The 22,735-nt window shown below is 33.6% G+C and overlaps 1 protein-coding gene across 1 annotated transcript; it reads left to right on the top strand.

Annotated features, from left to right (window-relative positions):
- Positions 1 to 668: 668 nt before the first annotated feature.
- On the top strand, positions 669 to 14,384 carry LOC127839606 (uncharacterized). Its single transcript, XM_052367994.1, has 6 exons — positions 669 to 692; positions 863 to 938; positions 10,773 to 10,945; positions 11,412 to 11,483; positions 12,462 to 12,615; positions 14,249 to 14,384. Exons 1-6 carry the CDS (start codon positions 669 to 671, stop codon positions 14,311 to 14,313), a joined length of 564 nt encoding a protein of 187 aa, XP_052223954.1. The 3' UTR covers positions 14,314 to 14,384.
- Positions 14,385 to 22,735: the final 8,351 nt, after the last annotated feature.

Genomic DNA, 22,735 nt, shown 5'->3' with positions numbered 1-22,735 from the left:
ACATGCTTACGTAGGAACGTCGATTAAGAATAAATGTTAATATTGATCAGATCTCCTGGAAACATATGATACAGGTTTTTACATTCTTATTTATCCAACATTAAACTTACTATGCAGTACTTAGACATGTGTCAGCATTGCCCAGTTTAAGACATTAATCAACAAAACGACATGTTTTCTAACGTTTAAAGTTTGACCTTATATAAATTCATGATCATGTTGAAGTAACGTCGTAAATGATTGTGTTTAATGTAAAAACATAATTACTTTATATTTAATGTTTTTTTTTGTAACAACAATTCACATTTTCGTCACACAATACTGTATTGCGTTATTCTCATGTAACTAGTTTAATAGAAATATTCATGGGTCACAAATAGTTATACTAGAACAAAGGGTCAATTACTTTGCGACTCATTTTTTAAACTAAAATATACAGTATAGTATAAAAGTATATAAAATACGGGGTGCGATCTTAAAAACATTGCTCTGTATATGAAAACAAACGTGTTAAGACATTAGTGATCAGAGTCTTCTTAAGTAGATTCTCGTATTAAAGACAGTGATTGACAATTATTCAGAGGTTATTGGCAACCTTGTTGATTATCACCCCAACACGTCAATAATGGCCGGTGGGCCGAAAACCTGGAGGATATATTTGACTCATAATGGCAATGATAATCAAACACCAGGTTGCCAATAACCTCTGAATAATAGCCCATCACTGTCCTTAGTACGAGAGTCTACTTAAGAATATTGACAACATATTTAATTAATGATGTTAAAAATCAAACTTTATAAGACGAACCACGATGTCGTTAAATTGACACTTTTAATTGACAGATTTGTGTTCCGTTCACAGGAATGCTACATGGACCAGGTTGTGACGGAAACGTTCAATACTGTGTACCGAGGAGGTTGCCGAAGAAGAGAAATAAGTACGTTGCTTGAACTGCTGGCCACGCGATTATGTGCTGGGTTGTTTAATTATTTTCTTAATATAAAACATTATTTACAGAAATTAGGTAAGTTTCTGAAAACATTAACATGCTTTTTGCAGAGTGTATATTTCGATGCTTGGTTAGAATCGATGTTTATGTATTAGCATACATATGTGAAACTCGTTAATTTTCTCTCTCTTTATATCCACGATCTTAATTGTGATGCCGTGACAAACAATAATTTAGATATTATAAATAAGCAAGGACTTACTCTTGCAGTAATGCGATTTATTAACATATATTTTGTTTGTGAAATTAAGGCATGAGGGACTACAGGGCCGTCTGCTTAAAGCCGTGAAGTCTTTATACAGTGATGTGAAATGTTGTGTGAGAGTAAATTGGTTAGATTCAGAGTGGTTCGACGTCAAATGCGGCTTGAAGCAGGGCAGTCCTTGTTCCCTGTGCTATTCAATATCTACATAAATGATTTGATATCCTTTTTGAGTAACTTATGAGTAGGTATTGACATAGATAATCAACAAGTATGTATTCTCCTTTTTGCTGATGATGTAGTTCTGCTCGCAAAAAATGCTGATGACCTCCACTGTTATTAGATTCTTTTTCTGCCTGGTGTTCATGAAATTAAATGCAAGTTAACTGTGATAATCAAAGATTGTTCATTTTAGACCAAAAAGTGTTTAAAAAACTGAACATGTGTTTAAAATTGCTGGAATGAACTTAAAATACGTTGGTGTTATCTTAAATGAGTACTTAGACTACCATGAAATAGCAAAAAAGTGAAGCTAAGTCTGCATCTAGAGCACTGGGTTTAGTAATTTCTAAATGTAAAGCTTTTGGAGGCTTGGGGTTTTCAACCTTTACAAAACTGTTTTAGTCCATGATATGGCCCATAATTAATTATAATGCGTCAATATGGGGAGATAAATCCTATTCATGCAATAACGTTGTTCAGAATAGAGCCATGCGGTACTATCTTGGTGTTGGTAATACACGCCAAATGCGGCTGTTTTGGGTGAAATGGGCTGGACACCACCAATAGTTAAACAATTAGGATCTGTTTGTAGAAAGCATTAAGAAATGTGAAGATGGATGAATCTAGACTTTACAAGAAAATGTATAATTGGACAAAATCAATATCTGTTCGAAATGGGTACACAGATTAAAGGTGTGTTTAAGTTATCTTAATATGTCTTATATTGTAGATATACCATTAGATATTAGTTAACATGTTATAATTGATATAGAGTGATATAAGTTATTAGCAAAGGAAACTGTTAAATGGAGAAATTTTGTTAATAGAGAATCTGGACAAAAGGGCATAGGACTAATACATTAAGGACTTATAAACTATTTAAAGTAAATTTTGGTACTGAAACATATTTTAGCGGTAAAATACCATTCAATTATAGAAGTGATTTAACTAAGTTTAGGTGTGGTGTGGCGCCGCTTAGTTTAAAGACCGGTCAGTATGAATATATAGAGCTATGTAATAGGACTTGTTTCTATTGTACAGATAAGATTGAGGATGAAATACATGTACTCTTTCACTGTCCGTTGTATGTTGATGCAAGGAAAATGCTAATGGATAATATAAGTGTAAATCCTGATAATCATGCCATGTCAGATTGTGAAAAATTGAAATATATTGACTACAAAGAATGTTATGTATTCAGCCCAAACCTGCTATTCTATTCTTCATGAAAGGAAAAAATACATCTACTCAAAATAGGTTAAAACTTTATGAAACCTTCTTTGGAGTATTTTTCCTTTTTGACGATGCTGCGAAGCATCGTCTAAGTTATCATATCATGAAAAAATTCTTCACAATGGAAACCTATGTAAAAGACCGAGCCAGTCCGATTGAGATAGCTCGATTTTTCTTATCGGCATACCTCGCTGATTATCATTGATAAAGGTATAAGAAGCTCAGCTATAAATAGGACAGCATATTCTGGGAAAAGATTAAATAATAATTTGAAAACGTTAATTTTAAATCAGTTATATTCAATCCATTATATGTTTATAGATCAATGAAACAACTATGCATTTTCTGTTTTGTATTGACATTTGTCGTGATTCAGTAAATAAATTGCGAATTAAAACGTGTATACAGTGGAACGCCTCAAAACCGGACATCCCCGGGACCAAGAGGAAATTCCGGTTTAGAGAGGATTCCGGTTAAGAGGGGAAATTGTCTATTTTACTTTCAGAAGCTCAATAACATAGCTGATATGGAAAAAAAACACTTTTAGCAAAATTTAATAGTTTATTTACATATAACATTTATTGATACTGCATCACATAAGAACAACACATGTCACTTAATCTATTGATTCGAAAGCAATATCATTCACAACATAAAACAAACAGTGCAACCTGAAAAACAAACAATTTTACACATGTATGCATTTTTTAGGTGAATTTAGTTCCTTTTTACACTGAAAAACATCTTCCAACGACACAGCCGCCCATGAGACGCTTTAAAGTCACTAATTCCTAATTCCTTAGCAAAGCACCGTGCCTTTTCCTGTTTGATCGGACCAGAGATCGGCAATGACTTAGCCCTTACATTACAGAACCTGTCCCAAACAAGTTCGTTGATGTTTCTAAATGTCATTTCATTGTTAAACCGACGTTTGTTTGGTGAAGAGTTTTCCCAATGAGATATGTACGCAGACTATTTTCGCACGATATCCCCGACCGTCGACTTTCCTACCCTATATTTCTCTGACAGAATCCATAGTGTAGGTTAAGGGAACATCTCTGATTCTTTTATCAATTTGATTTGGTCTTCTAGAGACAATTCCACGGGCCTTCGCTTAGAAGGAGGTTTGGACATTTTTAGTCTTAGTTATCTTAATTACCAATTTGAAAATCTAAATGAATATATAAATGCAACTGCTTCAAGAACTCTGCAAATCACCATTTTATATGACATTAAATTAGAATTTGTAATAAACTACACACAATAAAATAGCATTAAGATTATTAAAATTTAACACAGCTTCCTACATCAACAACAAAACACACTAAAGAACTCTATGTTTGTTATTAGTAATTATAATCAGTATTATCACCTCTATTGATCGATATATACATCACAGGGCAAGTATCTTTAAATTGGTTTGCGATTTTTACATTTTACAAATTTTCGACCACCTTTATTAATTTCACGCGTCTTTAATCCGCTATTCACAACTTTTCGATACTAGGTCTAAGGTGCGATAAACTGGCCCTGAATGGTTTAGAGGGGTGCAATTACGAATGGAATGACCCAATTTTGATCCAAAGAATGACCGGTATTCGGAATTGAGGGGATTCCGGTCTCGAGGAGATATTTTACGCATGGTTTTATAGGGAAAAAAATTGGACCGGACAATTTTTCCGGTTTAGAGAGGATTCCGGTATAAAGGGGATCCGGTTTAGAGGGTTTCCACTGTAATTAAATTTCAATGCTATCATGAGTGTAAAGAAAATGAATTATTTTGAACCTGTCATTTGTAAACGTTGTAGCGACTATGGTATATAAACAGCATAACAGCCGTATCATATCTGTGATACTCACTCTTCTGCGTGCTTTCTCATTTTGCATGTTTTATAAACTTTTCAAACATAAATTACAGAGCCACATCAGTGCACAAACTATGTTTGACAATTCATTCGTTCGTTGGAAATTGTTTGCTGTTTTAAACACATATTAGGTCATATCACGGAGATTTAGTTAACCTTACCGTGTGTTCATGGGCGAACTCACGTATTCAAGTGCTCTTACGACTATGTGCTCATACCCACTTTCGATCGGGAATCATCATGCAATTATTGCCGTACTTAAGGAACAAACATGCCTAAGCTTATTAAATTAGAGAAAAAGAACAATAATCAAAAGAGAAAAAGTATATGTTCATGCACATGGGATTGTGAAATCACGTCCGTACACATAGCATCATTAACTTAGAAAAGGAAACAACGAAATATAAAGTTTGGTATAATATACATGTGAAATTAAAGAGAATGGTATAATAAAAGAGCATGTCAAGTTTTGAATGTATATGCTGAAACGTAATGTTATAACCCACAAACGTTTTACTGTAACAGACAAGTGGTACAGAAAATACACGTCGAACACCTTTTTAAAGATATTTCTTGTTATATTTGATCGAGAATGTAACCCGCCTCCCAGTTTCGCTGCAAGGATCAAGTTCCCCACGTTTACTACTTCCCCGTACCCCCATTTTTTTTCGTACCCTACATTTTTCGTACCCAATTGTTTTCGTACCCAATTTTTTTTCGCACCCAAATTTTTGCTCGTAACCAATTTTTTTTTCGTACCCAATTTTTTTTCCTACCCAATTTTTTTCGTAACCAAATCTTTTTACGTACTAATTTTTTTTTGGCGTAATTGTTGTACCCAAAATTTTCGTACCCATTTTTCCTACCAAAAATTTGTGTACCCACATACACAATTGGGGTGATGTAGAAAAACTTAAATAGATGCTTTTATATCAATCCTGTTCAAAAGCATCGTCACACCAGTACTGTCAGTACTTTGATCATTATTATATGCAAAGTTGTAACATGCTTGTTAGTGCAAAATAACTCACTTGAATGGTGTGCACCCAGACTGAGGAGACCAAATCCTGTATAAAGTCAAACAGAATTTATGGCAAACCGGGTAGGGTTGCTTATTCCTTTGGAATAAGTATGTTCTGGATGTCTGTTCTGCTAAATATGTCTCTTTGAAATCAGTCTGGCGTCACCGTTCGGGTTTAAATGTATATTGTTTTAAAATGTAATCAATGTCACTATAGTATTAGTCAACAGGGTCTTTTAGTTTGTATCTAAGTTTAGGTAACCATTGCTTATCAGTTCATTTCCGACCTGGTCAGAGTTGATAATCGATTTCTTAAACCATTTTATACTATGCGCGTTATTGCCACTTTTGTTAACAGTGTCAGTATTTTAGTTCATTATATCTTATGGCAGTATTTAATTGTGGATGAGCAATAGTAACCCAACTTTTAATTTAGATATGTATATAAAGAACAAGTATGTGAAAATTAAGAAATATTTTACTCCTCAAAGTCTCTTATAATTCTTACATAGAATGGCCATTTTTTATGTTTTTATGAATGTTTTCATGCTCTGTAATAAGTATGTACATGAAATGGATGAGACTAACCACTTAAATAAAACATTGAATTGAATGTATTTGTTCAGTTATATGTATACATGCATAATTTGTATTATAATACTTATTATTTTAAAGAACAATTATTAAGCAAACAAGTTTGTTTAACACGGCTAATTTCAATATAAATGCTTATAAATTTGAAATATGCAGAATTAATTACATGGAATACATGTTGTAGATGCTTTATTTTCAAATGATCAGTCAAACAAAGTAAAATTGTTGTGTTATATTCTTTGCTGTTGTGGTACTTTTAGCAATGCAAAGGGGGTACAGCTGGTGCAATAGGAAAGCGGGATGAGCTCGTCAGCTGCTCACAGTAAGTCCTCTTCCACCCACTAAATCCCATACGCTTTACGGTAATTGTATTCGCCATACACCTGCAATAAATCCGCACTTCTAACGTAACAGTTACATTTCTAATTATGTATCAGTTATTACTTAATTTTTCTTATAAATAACGTCATTCCTAGATATTAAATTATAATTGATCAACATTTTGATTAAGAAAATCAGAAGCAACACTACAAGAGCAAAAAGATGTGTTTGTGAAACACTATGTCCCCCTTTTTTTTACCTTTGACATTCAAGGTTGACCTCATCTTGACCTTGATCAAAATGTGCAGCTCCATGAGATACACATGTATGCAAAATATGATGTTGTAATCTTCAATATTGCAAATGTTATTGCAAAGGTTAAAGATTGACGATTTTTACCCATATTTTTATGCCCCCGGATCGAAAGATCGGGGGTATATTGTTTTTGTCCTGTCTGTCTGTCCAAAAGTTTGACCTTGGTTAAAGTTTAATTACTTTTGCAATATTGGACATAACAACTTGATATTTACCATGCACGTGTATCTCATAGAGCTACTCATTTTGAGTGGTGAAAAGTAAAGGTCAAGGTCATCCTTCAAGGTCAAAGGTCAAATATCATTGTATTTTTTAACCTGCGTTCAAGTTTTATCATAACTTTTTAATATTGAACTCAGCATCTTCATATTTGGCATGCATGTGTATCTCGTCGAGCTTCACATTATGAGTGGTGAAAGGTCAAGGTCATCACTCAAGGTCAAAGGTCAAAAATTAAAAAAAATTATATCAATCTCTTATTTACTTCTCGTGGAGCTGCACATTTTGAGTGGTGAAAGGTCAGGATAAACCTTCAAGGTCAAAGGTCAAAATATAAAAAACATAAATTTTCATAACTGTTTTAATATTTAACACATGTGTATCTGGTGGAGCTGCACATTTTGAATGATGAAAGGTCAAGGTCATCCTTCAAGGTCAAAGGTAAAAAAAGCGGTGTATTAGGGGGCATTGTGTTTCTGACAAACACATCTCTTGTTTACCTCTGACCGTGAAGAATAACATTGACCTTGACCTTTTACCGCTCAAAATGTGCAGCTCAATGTGATACACATGCATGCCAAATATTAAGTTGCTATCTTCAATATTGCAAAAGTAATGGAAAATTTTCAAGTTTGACGCAAACCAACAAGCCAACAAACAAATCAACAGTCATGGCAAAACAATATTTCCCCCAGTATATACTAGGGGACATAAAAATGAAATCTATTTGATTTCAGTGTAAACGAGTAAATACCAAGGGACCTTTTAATTAATATGTATTTGTTTATAGTTTCTCAGAACTTGTATGATAGGCAGGTTGGCGCATATACCACATCGAGAACGAATGCTATCTAATAAATATCTGTTGAATGTTCATCCATTTTAGAATACGAGTCTTTTCAAGTTCCCAGAAGGTATACAATGTTACAGGTCATGTCTTTACACCCATTTAAAACTTTACACGCACATACAATCCCCTCAATCGAGTCTGTTTTTAGGTATACCAAGCGTTCGAAACCAGCTATATTTCGCTGATGTCCACAAAATATTCGAATCAACAACGCACCGTTTCATTTCTTTATATTAAAACGAAATCAAGTAAAACTATTAATGCAAATTTGTGTTGTTAACGTTTATATATGAATCTCCGGATTATATATGTTTTTATATTTGTAAATATATTTATACATGCACAAAAGCATGTCTTTGTTGAGTTTTTGCATTTTGCTCTTGATACAAAATGTCAACTTAAACCTCAATTGGTATTAAGATTTATTATTCCTTCAACCGTGTGCGTCTGAAATTACTTTCATTATTTAGGATCCAATTGTATATCCTACATAAAAAATTATATTAAAGACATATTTCAAAATTATTTCAGGTAAAAAATAAAACAAATACAGTGTACTTTATAGCAATAGCCCAAAAGTTCAAAGTTATATGTGGTTTGAAACCATATATTTAACGAGATAAAAAAAGTTCGTTTTATTTTTTTGTGTGACAATATATTCCATGTGAATTTCTCGCGACGATATCCAAACATTTATGAGCGAACGTTGATTGGATTAAGGCAGCATCAGAAGCACGACGTAGTTCTCATGAGCTGCTCGAAGCCTATCTCGAGTTCACTCGTAAATGTTTGGATATCGTAATATTTTACGAAATATTCGTTGACTTTCAGTGTTTATGAGGCTTGAATGTTAATATACACACTTTTCCATGTTATTATATGCTGTTCAAACCAAGACGCCTGTAACAAACTTTTGTGTGGAATTAGACAGGGTAATTACTTTTATATATTCATATATATATGATAATCAAATTGGTATTTGTTTTTAAGTTGCCAACACATGTTGCTCATACATGTACAGAATACTTGATTTAGATGCCAGCATTTTGAGATTTACTCACTTGTGTGAATTATCTGCATTGCATCATTTATCATATAATATCACCAGTAAGATAACTCTATAATGAAGTATAAATTACACAAATTGAAATTTTTCATAGTATTTATCTCAGTTTTTACTAGAAAAATTTCAGAGCATTTAACAAATTTGCAGAAAGACAATAACTATGTATTTCAGTATTTCCAACCCTAAACATTTTATTTCATCAATAAAAATTTCAAGCGCGGAGTCATTTGCCTCCTGCTTTTAAATATATTTATTAATCCATAAAAAACCTTGCTCCAATCCCTGCGGAAGTAACCAAGGTGCGTTTAAATTTGAAAATATATACGCACATTACAATGCATCAATAAAAGATTTCGATAACACTTAATGAGCACCATTGCAGTATTTACCCTTAACAAATATGTAAACATTCTGACTTCTGATCAAACGGTTCAAGGCATTATCATTTTTTATTGATATGCTACGATATATTCTTATATGATGACACCTTGACAATGGATAAACGACGTATTTGCACTGGACATATGAAATGTGTTGCCTTTAAGCTTTTTCTGGAATAAAAAGAAGTCACAAGGGGCAGGTGTAGCTTTATTCAGAGGTTTAGGAAGCACTCCAACCTTTTCATTCATTAACAAAAACTAAACTAAAAATATACGCTCCTTGTGCGATGACGTATTGTCATGCAGAAATATGACATTGGCATAAATGCACCGTGTCCTCTTTTTTGCAATATGTATTGAGTTCGTTTAAGAACTTTAGTCTTGCATAGCTTTGTATTTACGAATTTTCCATTAAGTCTAGCAAACTGAAGAACGAAACATTGATATTTAAATAATATTGCATAATTACATTATTTACTCTTACCTCTTGCCTTTTGACTCACCTCGTTTTCAATTTTAAATTTTACCCATATCACGTCACCAATGACGTTTTTTTAAACAACTCGTAGTTCTAATGTTTGAACAAGGTTTTTTGCTCATCTGTGCTCTTTTGTGCTTATCTTTCAATATATTGACAACCCATCAAGCAAGGATCTTAAGCATGTTCAAAATAAGTTTAAGTATTGTAGGAAATACTCCCAACAAGATGTGAAACATACTTAGTATTTTCCTGACAGTGTATTTGGCATACACCACGCATAATTCTTTGCATAAGACACGCACAATACTTTGCATAAAACACGCATAATTCTTTGCATAAATAACGCATAATTCTTTTCATAAAACACGCATAATTCTTTCACTCCAGCAAACTGCTGTACAGACAATCATGTTTTGTCGAAGTCATATGTATTTTTATAATCTATTAAAACCAGCTTTCACCTAAATTCTGAATACAGCAAATAACTTTCAAAAATGCATTTTATTATTTTATTATGTCCATTCACTAAACACATTTTACCAAAAACGTCTTTAAACTCTATGCAACGAATACAAAGACTCCTCATATGGGGCAGTAATGCCGCGGCGAATTGAGACTCTATACCAACCATTGTTGTATAATTGTATATAAGTACACATACAATATTTAGCTTTTCATAAATACATGCCAATTAAGCGGATTTTAACGGGAAATGATACATTATAAAACTTGCATCTAAACATACCCACGACTGTCGGTTCCGCGTGATTATCGTGATGCCGTCTGAAAAAAACGTCCACAACAATTCATACTTGAACGCTTCTAGTAATGCCTAGTTGCATTCCTCGAAAACCAAATAGTATCATGGTTCATATAATTAATCATAATATTTATATGATGAAAAAAAACAAATAATAAGATTATTTTAATTACTAGTCACAGCTTAATAATCTTTGTTCAATAGATGTACAAATATTATAAATTTCTCCGTAGGTACCATACGCTGGTGTGCAAAGCATGTTCATTATTTATGTAATTATATACCCGTGCTTTTAGACAATACGAACAGATCTCTATGCTACTTCTGCGACTCATCCAAGTCTGTTCAGGCATCAGTCTCAAACCCTTCGGATTGTATCACTCTCACTACGTGTGACACAGACCAGGTATCTTTTTATGTATGGAACCCCTTTTTGAGTTCAGCACGACTGCTTATCATCATTAGAAACCACGATGGAGGTTTACGATAGAAAATAAGAATTGTGATCCAAATAAAAGAATAAAACTTACATCTATATAAATTAAATGGATGTGAACCGGACATCAATACTTTAGAGAATACATGAAACCGTAACCAATTTACTAATGTTACATTATAAAAAACAAGCAATGCATTCAGCCGAGCCATGTTCATGATTTAACAGAACACAATACATTAAATACTGTATTTTTCCAGTGTAATGATCAAACTTCCAAACATGTTAGTAACGTTTGCACTAATTTTTGCTTGAACATGTCTCTAGTGTTCCTGCATATTTGTATATCAGAGAGTTCAAAAAGTTCTGTTTTGTTATGTGTAATTCTGTGTAACACATTTTATAATTACTTTTGCATGCGAGTTTGTATTATCAGGTTTGCTTTTCCCACAATGAGTACCATCCAGGATTGGCTCCGACGTTCAAATACGGGTGTCAGAACAAATACGTGAGTCGTGATACAGTTAATGGTCATGCATGCAAATAGCGCAATCGCTTCTGAGAATGTAATGCTATAAGAATAACATAAACGTGCCGTGCCAAATCAATCACACAAGCCTCTGAAACCGTTTCTTTTACCTACTCTTGTCATTATACATGTTTGTCCAGTTTAATGAATGCATAATAGAGGAACATTCGTATACAATGACAATCGCGTTTGCTGATATACACAAATTGAATAATTTTAACGCTTAGTCAGTGTACTCTGCTAATGCTTATACGTGAATATTAGTATATACGTAAAAGGTAATTCGTTCAAAAAGAAGAGGAGTAATGGCGTAATGATGAGATCGCTGTTATCTTATTCAGAGAATTCTATGAAAGAGCATTTATACTAAACGTAATAAAGTTATGCTGACATTGGGTGTAATCAAGCTATTTCGTTTCATCGAAAGTAATATTCGTTCTATAATATTAAAAATACTATTGTAGCCACAGACCAAGTACTAGAAAAGGTACATGTATTGACACACTCATTTTCATATGAGCCTCGTCCTATGAAACGTCGTTTAGAACATGTGCGTAAAATGTCGTCCCAGATAAGCCTGTTCAGTCCACACAGGCTAATCAGGGACGACACTGTCCGCCCAAACCGGATTTTTTATAGGAAGAGACATTCTTTAGACGGAAAATATCATACAAGCGGAAAGTGTCGCCCCTGATTAACCTGTGCTGACTACAGGTGCTAATCTGGGACACCACTTTACGCAAATGCATTTAACCCACTTTTCTCAGAGCGAGGTTCATATCAGCAAGGTAAAAGTCCAAAAACCACAGCCGGGCACAACTCCTATAGCATCACAAAAAGTGCAAGACATCGAACAAAAACAGATGACTCAAACAGAACATCAAACGCAATATAACGTTTAACTGTTAATATGGACTCATTAGCAAAGCGTCAAGATTATTTCAAACTCTGTTTCAGATATGTAGACTATTGATGAAAAGGGTGTTCGAAGATTTGCGCCATTGTGCGGGTGCGGGTGCTTCTGGTCCCGAGTGCCAACATGAAACCCTGAACTGCGATGTCTGCTGCGGAGACGAAGCCTGTAACTACGGCGATTGCAGACAACTCAAGGGTATGGTACATTAATAAAATTAGTCTCTTTCTGGTAAAACTGGGTTTAATGCATGTGCGTAATGTTACGTCCTAGATTTACCTTTGCACGTATCGTATTAAATAATTAGGGTGGCTTTGGTATAGTATATACGGCGCAAGTCAGCACATAAGTAAGTCGAGAAGACACAGCGATGACATGTAAATAAACTCTGACAAACACACAGTATATATGCCGCAGGTCAGCACATAAGTAAGTCGAGAAGACTCAGAGTTGACCTGTAAATAAACTCTGACATACACACAGTATATATGGCGCAGGTCAGCACATAAGTTAGTCGTGAAGACTCAGCGATGACCTGTAAATAAACTCTCACATACACAGAGTATATATGGCGCAGGTCAGCCCATAAGGTAGTCGAGAAGACTCAGCGATGACTTGTAAATAAACTCTTACATACACACAGTATATATGGCGCAGGTCAACATATAAGGTAGTCGTTAAGACTCCGCGATGACCTGTAAATAAACTATAACATACACACAGTATATATGGCGCAGGTCAGCGCATAATGTAGTCGTGAAGACTCAGCGATGACCTGTAAATAAACTATGGCATACACACAGTATATATGGCGCAGGTAGCACATAATGTAGTCGTGAAGACTCAGCGATGACCTGAAAATTAACTATGGCATACACACAGTATATATGGCGCAGGTAAGCTAATAAGGTAGTCGTGAAGACTCAGTGATGACATGTAAATAAACTCTGCCATACACGCAATATATAGGATGTAAGGCTGCAGTTATGTTCAATTCCCTATGGGCGATTTTACCTTGGTATTTGCTAGAAGCCGCGGACAGTATTGATTTGTTAGTCTTTGTTCGTCTTTGCAAAACGTACAATTACTCTCAGATTAAACACTATAAAATGTCTTATACCAAAACAAAAACATCCATTAACAATATGCCTTTATATCCCGTTAAGTGTCATCCGATAGTAGACGGTACACAGGTTTATCAGGGACGAAACTTTCCGCCTTAAATTGATGTTGCAAAGAAAATACTTTCTTTAACGAAGCATATCATAGAAGCGGAAAGTGTCGTCCCTAGTCTTGGTGACCTTTTACGCACATGCATTTAATCCCGTTTTTCGAGGAGTGTCTCCAATTAACGCTATATATAATATATATATTATATTTTATTAAATAGTATTTGATATGAATGTTTTTCGTGTAGAGCTTGTACAAAAGCATGCGTGAATTGGATATTGTGAGGAGAGTATTTCTCTGAGCCATTTATAAGTTCTTGTTCACACAGTTGCGTAATGTTGTTTCATGTTTACTCATCAAACTATAATATTTCGAACACGCCAAAGTAATAGAAATACAATCAAGAAAAAAGTTGAATACTAGTAAAACAATGTCTGTACTGGGATTCGGACCCGGCATTATTAAAAGCAAAATTTAAACCTTACTCTGGATCCTTAAGAACATAACAAGGTGTTTTTAAAACAAGTTAAGTGATACACGTTTTATCTATACGATTTGTTAGAAAAACAAGTTTGATTGAAGATTGCGTATAAACGAATCGATATTGTTGTCATATTGAAAGCTGAACATATCGAACTAACGTAGTGTCTGCTCTTTTCAGCGCGCCTTTACAACCTGATGGTTATAGGCAAGTTCAACAATGTAACCCTTCAAGTCATTCCATAGGCGCTTGGAGTGGACCCGTCAAATGTAGTTGTGTCAACTGTGTATTTTGACCGTTAATAAAGCTGTATAATGTTGTGTGTGTGCTAATCGATTAGAAAATTGCTACTAGGTAAATAATTTGTTTTATCCCATCCTTATGCCCGCAATAATGAAATAGTGGCCGAACGATAACGACGTCATTTTGTGTACAATCATTACGTTGTGCAATATTTACAGTAAGCGTTGTTTTTCTGCATCTTTCTGATGTTCACTTTCGTTATGAAGTATTACATATGTGGAAATGATTGAATGTATAGAATGCCAGGTAAGTGTAGAATACAAATAAGTTTATTTAGCTTGGCATGAACCCTCGGCTAAATTAACCTATTTGTATTCCACAATAACCTCGTATTCTCTAAGTGTGGCATTTATTTAAAAAATATACAATGATTTAAATAATAACATCATACGTCTACAAAGATTTTGGGTTAAAGTTCAAAGTCTGCTGAAATATGATTGAGAATTTTTAGAATGTTACTGGTAAGCGATCGTTTCCCCTACATAATAATTAAGTGGTCGTTTTCAATTATTCGTAATTCATAACTGATGCCATATTACTAGTTTATCATACCACCGCATTGATATATGCCTGATATAACGTTGCATTTTATATTTTTATATCATGGTCAACAGGAAGTTCTTATATCAGTCATGTGTGGAGGATGGTCATATTACTTGGAATCAACTATAAAGTACTCATTTTTATTAAAATCGAATAAGACTCAACATAACAACAAAATTGATAACAATATGTTATATGTTTAAGCACAAAATGCAACACAAACCGCAAAAAACATTTTTTACAAATATTAAGCGCGCGTGCTCATGACGTCATTATTAACACGTCAAACGACAAAAGTCATATTCTTTCCCGCTAAAACTGCATCTTTTAAGCGATTTTTTTCATTATTTCCCTAAAATCGGGGACGAACAGGTATGATAAACAGAATAACAGGTTACTGCCTGATCGTTTTGTAATATATGAGGCTCGGCACGAATAAACTAAAGGCTCGGAAAGCCTCGCCGTTATATTATTCTAAGCCTTGCCAGATATATTACAAAAAGATCAGGCAGTAACCTGTTATTCTCTCTTTATCATACCGCTACATTGATATCTATCTGATGCAACGTTGCATGATATATTGTTTTAGTAAACCTCACTTTCATTGACAATGCTAAACTCCCATAGGCCATCGTGACATAGAAATACTGTTAGACCAAGCGGGAAAAAATTTACTGTCCCCAAAATACTGTTGTCCGCTCAAAAATACTGTCGCCCGCTATCTTAGCAATCACGTGCGGAATGGTAAAAATTTTGATATTTGATTACCATGTATTGCAATACATATATGGAAATTATTGTTTACAAAACATTACAAGACTTTCAATAAAAAAGGAATGCATCCAAAAAATTAAATTATATTTTTTGCTTGATGATCAATGTGTTTTATATCAAATCTTATATCTTATAATTGCTTGCTTTTTAGCCTCTCTAATTCAAAACTGGTTCAGTTGCTTCGGCGTAGTGGATATGGAATGCAAGATCATCACAGGTATTAATATTCATAAATAAATGTATATATGTCATTTAATAGATAAGGCGCATTGAGACGTGAAATCGAGTCCGTCTTTTAAAATTAACAAGCTTTAGCCTATTTAAAGATTTTGAGAAAGCTTTCAGAACGGGCATCGAACTCCGGATTTCCGTGTCACAAGTAGTATACCATATACCAAACCGAACTTTTCACACTAAGATCTTATATTACTAGACAAACGTTCGTTTATTAATAAATGTACACGGCTCAGATGGGGCTAATATATAGAAATGGTCGCGGCAGAAGTATCGATACGACTTCGTGTCATCAACTTAAATAAAAATTAAAATTTTAACTGATTCACCGTTAAAAGCAAACGGAAGTTATATACCAATTAGATTACATCAATTACAGTATGCACGTAGTGACCGTATTGACCCACGCTCAAAATGTCACGAGAGTTGAATGAGTGAAATGGTTATCTCCACTTTGACCCTACGCGTGTCAATAGATGTTTTCGTTTCTTTTCATAATATTTCCATTGTTAACCCAGTGGCCAAACGAAATTTGAATTTGTATGCTTACATTCTGACCAGATACACTATTTACGATATCAAGTGACAGGTCAAAACAATTGTTTTTATTTCAAAGAATTTTTCCAATAATGGTTAAACGATTAACCCACAATCCAGATTTTTCTAAGGTCGATGCCTGATTAATAAATCTTATTTAAAATGATATACGAATAACAACTTCTAACCTGTTCAGATTGACAGTTCAAAACATCCGGAGAGTCCAGCTTAAACTGGTTCACTTCGCCACTCTTTAGATACGTCATTAATGTCGTTATTATTTGAATGAAAATATAAGTAGAGAAAGCTGTTTTGGAAATAAATTTCGTTACATTGTATATCAATAAATGATTTTATATATTATAGATTTTATATATTATAAAAGTGTTGAGAGTGTGTCCTTGAGCAATTTAAGGGTTCTTGCTAATATAGTTTCGTGTTTGTTTTTTAACCAAAAATCATTGTATACTTTAATTCATTAAGTAAACTACAGTATGTGGAACAAACTAGCATAAATAATACAATCAAGACGAAAAGCTGAATACCAAGAAAAACATGTATGTTTTAGGGTTTGGAACCCGTCATTCCTGGGAGCAATATTTAAACTTTACTTCTAGCCCATAAACACTTTAAAACAAACGTCCGCTCCGGATAAATACTAACTAACGACTGAAAATGCGCCAAAAGGGGCGGGCTATCATAATCGAGATTTCGCAACCGGAAAAGAGTGGCCTCCCTTAATAATAATTTAATTATTATAATAAACGTTTTATCTATGCGATTCATTAGTTTATCAAATTGTTTTGAGGATTATCCATAAACTAACCGATCTTTTTGTATGAGTGTGTAAATTTGCTCTTTCAAATGGGATTTAAAAAAATGAATTTTTGAAAACTTTTTTTGGATATGTTCCAATCAGCAAGCAAGTCATTAAGCTCACTTGTATTTCTAAGTCACGTAAATTCTGCTCTGCTCGTAGAAATCAAGTAGATTTATTTGATTGTGTACAATTAAGTGTCCATTCATCATCGTAGTGTTTTTGTTAAATTGTCAAGGTTCTTCATAAACTTAATAAACTTTATTAATATCATACGCATAAACTCACAGAATGAACTGTTTTATCTTTTAGTAACGCAGTATTTGCTTCTTTTCAGCGCGCCTTTACAACCGGCGGGTTAAGTGGGACAATACTACCCTTACAACTAAGCCCTAAACGATATATATTCTGGGAGTAGACCTGTCATACTCTTTGTGTCATTTGTGCATTTTGATCATAAATGAAGTTGTTTAATGTTGTGATTTTGTACTAATCGATGAGACAATGGTTACTTGTTACATAATTTGTTTGAACCCATCCTCATTCAAGCAATTATTAAATAACACCCGATGTATAGCTAAGTCAATGTGTGTATATAAAAGACGGCATTCGATATTTACGCGTTGTTTTTTTTCAGCAATTGGTATCGTTGTAACTTTTGTAATAAAGCAGTAAATATAAATTATTTTTAAGTAGAATATCAGGTTATTGTCGAATACATATATGTTTATTAAGCTCGGCACGAAGCATCACCTGTATAAGCCTATTTATTATATACCTGCTTTAGGTTCCCAAAAATTACAAGTTGTATCAATCGGTAAAATACAACTGTTAGGCGACGGTAATTGTTATTTACTGGCTAGATCGTTAATAGATTTTAAAATAGTATTTAATACTGGTGAAATGTATGCCGAAAACATATGTTTGCACTTAAAAAATATATTTTGGCTTGATGTTTTGAAAAATATTGAATTGTGATGATATTCTGGATATGCCTCTTTTTTATAATCATAATTTTAAAATTAGCAATAGATATATCTATATTAATTGTCTATATGAAAGAGGTATTCGGTTTGTAAGAGACATAATGGTAGGGAGAAATGCTTAATTTCCGAAGAATTTTTGTATACACAAGTTGGAACAAACGTAAACTTCCTATTGTAACAAGGATTAATAAACATAATAAAGAAATACATTGACAATTTTGAAGACCTGTCAAATTTCGACAAAAACACTCAAGATTCTATAATACCAACTAACATAAAAAAATAGTAACCAGCCCTAAAGAAGAGAAACATATTTATAAAACATTAATTAAAAACAATGACATTCCAGCTTGTAATACTTAATGGAATTTAGAATGTTTAAATATCGAACGAAAAAAGTACGTGCACTTGTATTCAATCTAACTAAGGAAACATATATCAGATGGCTCCAGTACAGAATAGTCCACAGAATACTGGGAACAAAATCCCTAATGTTTAAAATGATTTTTTTTTGTAAATAATCTATGTACATTCTGTAATTTGGAAGTTGAAAATATAATTTACTAGGTCTGGTACTTTTCATAAACCCAATAAATTATTAAATGTGTTGTTGACATTTTTCCTAGAAGTAGACCAAGCATACATATTCACATTACATGTCAGGATCTAGTACTTGTAATTATTATTCCAAAAATGAACGATTTAAATAAAGTATGCTTAGAGCTTAAACAGTATATCTTTAATTATCAAAGAAAAAACCCCAGAATCCCTTTAAAATACGGACTACTAAACAGTATGAAACAAACTTTTGAAAATATGGCCCCTTGTTTCAATATTTACTGACATCTCATATAATGATATAACTTTTCATAACACATACTATAAATAATGCTTATAACATATTTATTTGTTTTCGTTATTGTAAACTCTGTTATCAGTTTTCGTATACAATGCAATTCAGCAGTTACTATTTAATTTTCTTATGTGCACTATTTAATGCTAAATGATAAACATACTTATATTCAACATTAATTTAGTTTGTATTGTACAAACTTGTGTTTGTTTATTTGTTGTAAAACACTTGAATTATATAACACAATCATAATCCTGTATGAATGTATGTTGAATGTACTACAATTATATCTATTATAATATATTTATGTACCCATCAAAAAAGCAGTACATGAAGTACTTTGTTTTATTAAATTCATAATACTTTGTATGAATGTATTCAATAGTTCACGTATGCATGTAATATTATACGGAGTGAATAAAATTTTGCACTGAAAAAAAAACAACAACAAAAAATCATGTTGCCTAACGCACTTTCACAAATTGATAAAAAATGGGATCATCAAGGGAAGAGTAATTGCAAAAAATCGAGGTTTAAATATATTTCTAACCATTTTTCTTATATAACAATATTCCTGTTAAATAATCGTGCTTGATTTCAAATTAAGTTCATAAAAATGGGTATTCTATTGTTTCAATGACTGCAACCTCCGACCGACTATTGTACCGACCGAAAGTGAAACAGAAAGCACTGCTTTTATAATATGGTTCGCTAAAACATCAATGTTCCATTGTTGTTTTGCAACAGTTTGCTAGTTCTGCTTTTTTATTTAATTAAGCAAGCAAATACGTCATTTAAGTCAAGTTGTATTTCCTCAATTTTGAATTAATACATTAATATGACCGCGGAATGTAACATAAAATATATTAACTATCCTATAGTCGGGCTAGTAATCAAATGGTGTTTACTTAGATAAAATTAGAAACGAACAAGCTTACGCCGATAACGGAACGTTTATTCGCTTTTGTTATAGCACCATACACTGTATCGATGTGTTGTATGAACAAATCTGCACAGAATATTCGCTTTTGTTATAGCACCAGTCACTATATCGATGTGTTGTATGAACAAATCTGCACATAATGTTTGCTTGTTAAAGCACCAGGCACTGTATCGATGTGTAGTATGAACAAATCTGTACAGAATATTCGTTAATGTTATAGCACCAGACACTGTATCGATGTGTTGTATGAACAAATCTGCACAGAATTTTCGCTTTTGTTATAGCACCGGGCACTGTATCGATGTATTGTATGAACAATTCTGTACAGAATATTTTGTTATAGCACCAGACACTGTATAGATGTGTTGTATGAACAAATCTGCCCAGAATATTCGCTTTCGTTATAGCACCAGACACTGTATCGATATGTTGTATAAACATATCTGCCCAGAATATTCGCTTTTGTTATAGCACCAGACACTGTATCGTTGTGTTGTATGAACAAATCTGCCCTGAATATTCGTTTTTGTTATAGCACCATACACTGTATCGATGTGTTGTATGAACAAATCTGCACAAAATATTCGCTTTTGTTATAGCACCAGACACTGTATCGATGTGTTGTATGAACAAATCTGCACAGAATATTCGCTTTTGTTATAGCACCAGACACTGTATCGATGTGTTGTATTAACACGTCTGCCCAGAATATTCGCTTTTGTTATAGCACCAGACACTGCATCGATGTGTTGTATGAACAAATCTGCACAGAATATTCGCTTTTGTTATAGCACCAGACATTGTATCGATGCATTGTATGAACAAATCTGCACAGAATATTCGCTTTTGTTATAGCACCAGGCACTGTATCGATGTGTTGTTAGGGCCAATCTGCACAGAATATTCGCTTTTGTTATAGCACCAGGCACTGTATCGATGTGTTGTATGAACAAATCTGCACAGAATATTCGCTTTTGTTATAGCACCAGGCACTGTATCGATTTGTTGTATGAACAAATCTACACAGAATATTCGCTTTTGTTATAGCACCAGGCACTGTGTCGATGTGTTGTATGGACAAATCTGCACAGAATATTCGCTTTTGTAATAGCACCATGCACTGTATCGATTTGTTGTATAAACACATCTGCAAAGAAAATTCGCTTTTGTTATAGCACCAGACACTGTATCGATGTGTTGTATGAACAAATCTGCCCAAAATATTCGCTTTTGTTATAGCACCAGTCACTGTATCGATGTGGTGTATGAACAAATCTGCCCAGAATATTCGCTTTGTTATAGCACCAGACACTGTATCGATGTGTTGTATGAACAAATCTGCACAGAATATTCGCTTTTGTTATAGCACAAGACACTGTATCGATGTGTTGTATATACAAATCTGCCCAGAATATTCGCTTTTGTTATAGTACCAGTCACTGTATCGATGTATTGTATGAACAAATCTCCACAAAATATTCGCTTTTGTTATAGCACCAGACACTTTATCGATGTGGTGTATGAACAAATCTGCACAGAATATTCGCTTTTGTTATAGCACCAGACACTGTATCGTTGTGTTGTATGAACGAATCTGCACAGAATATTCGCTTTTGTTATAGCACCAGACACTGTATCGATGTGTTGTATGAACAAATCTGCACAGAATATTCGCTTTTGTTATAACACCAGACACTGTATCGATTTGTTGTATGCACAAATCTGCACAAAATATTTGCTTTTGTTATAGCACCAGACACTGTATCGATGTGTTGTATGAACAAATCTGCACAGAATATTCGCTTTTGTTATAGCACCATACACTGTATTGATTTGTTGTATGAACAAATCTGCACAGAATATTCGCTTTTGTTATAGTACCAGGCACTGTATCGATGTGTTGTATGAACAAATCTGCACAAAATATTCGCTTTTGTTATAACACCAGGCACTGTATCGATTTGTTGTATGAACAAATCTGCACAGAATATTCGCTTTTGGTATAGCACCAGACACTGTACCGATGTGTTGTATGAACAAATCAGCAAAGAATATTCGCTTTGTTATAACACCATACACTGTATCGATGTGTTGTATGAACAAATCTGCACAGAATATTCGCTTTCGTTATAGCACCAGACACTGTATCGATGTGTTGTATGAACAAATCTGCACAGAATATTCGCTTTTGTTATAGCACCAGCCACAGTATCGATGTATTGTATGAACGAATCTGCACAGAATATTCGCTTTTGTTATAGCACCAGACACTGTATCGATGTGTTGTATGAACAAATCCGCACAGATTAGTTGGGATTTGTCAATAGCGTATATATCGCTTGTACAAAATAAAATAATAACTGTATTATGTGCAATAGTTCAATGCTCTGACTTTGTTTATTTTCGGATTACACCGCTTTTGAATGTTCATTCAATTTTTTCATCAACATAAAAATTGTTTTAACAAAATATTACTCGATTGTGTATACTCGCTTTAGAAAGCAGTGTTGTTGTTTTTTAAGAGCTATAAAACAGGCCCTCCTATTATCTTACCTCTTATTTAATTCGTAGGCCTTTTTATCACTTTTTTGTAGAAATCTTATCAACCTAGGCAGCCTTTATCTGACCTCTTCGCTGAATAAAGATTCACTGACATATATAACGTAATCAGACCTCA

This window comes from Dreissena polymorpha, chromosome 7 (genome assembly GCF_020536995.1).
Source record: "Dreissena polymorpha isolate Duluth1 chromosome 7, UMN_Dpol_1.0, whole genome shotgun sequence".
NCBI lineage: Eukaryota > Metazoa > Mollusca > Bivalvia > Myida > Dreissenidae > Dreissena > Dreissena polymorpha.
Note: the sequence above shows the minus strand (reverse complement) of the source record. Positions and strands in the feature narration are given on the sequence as shown.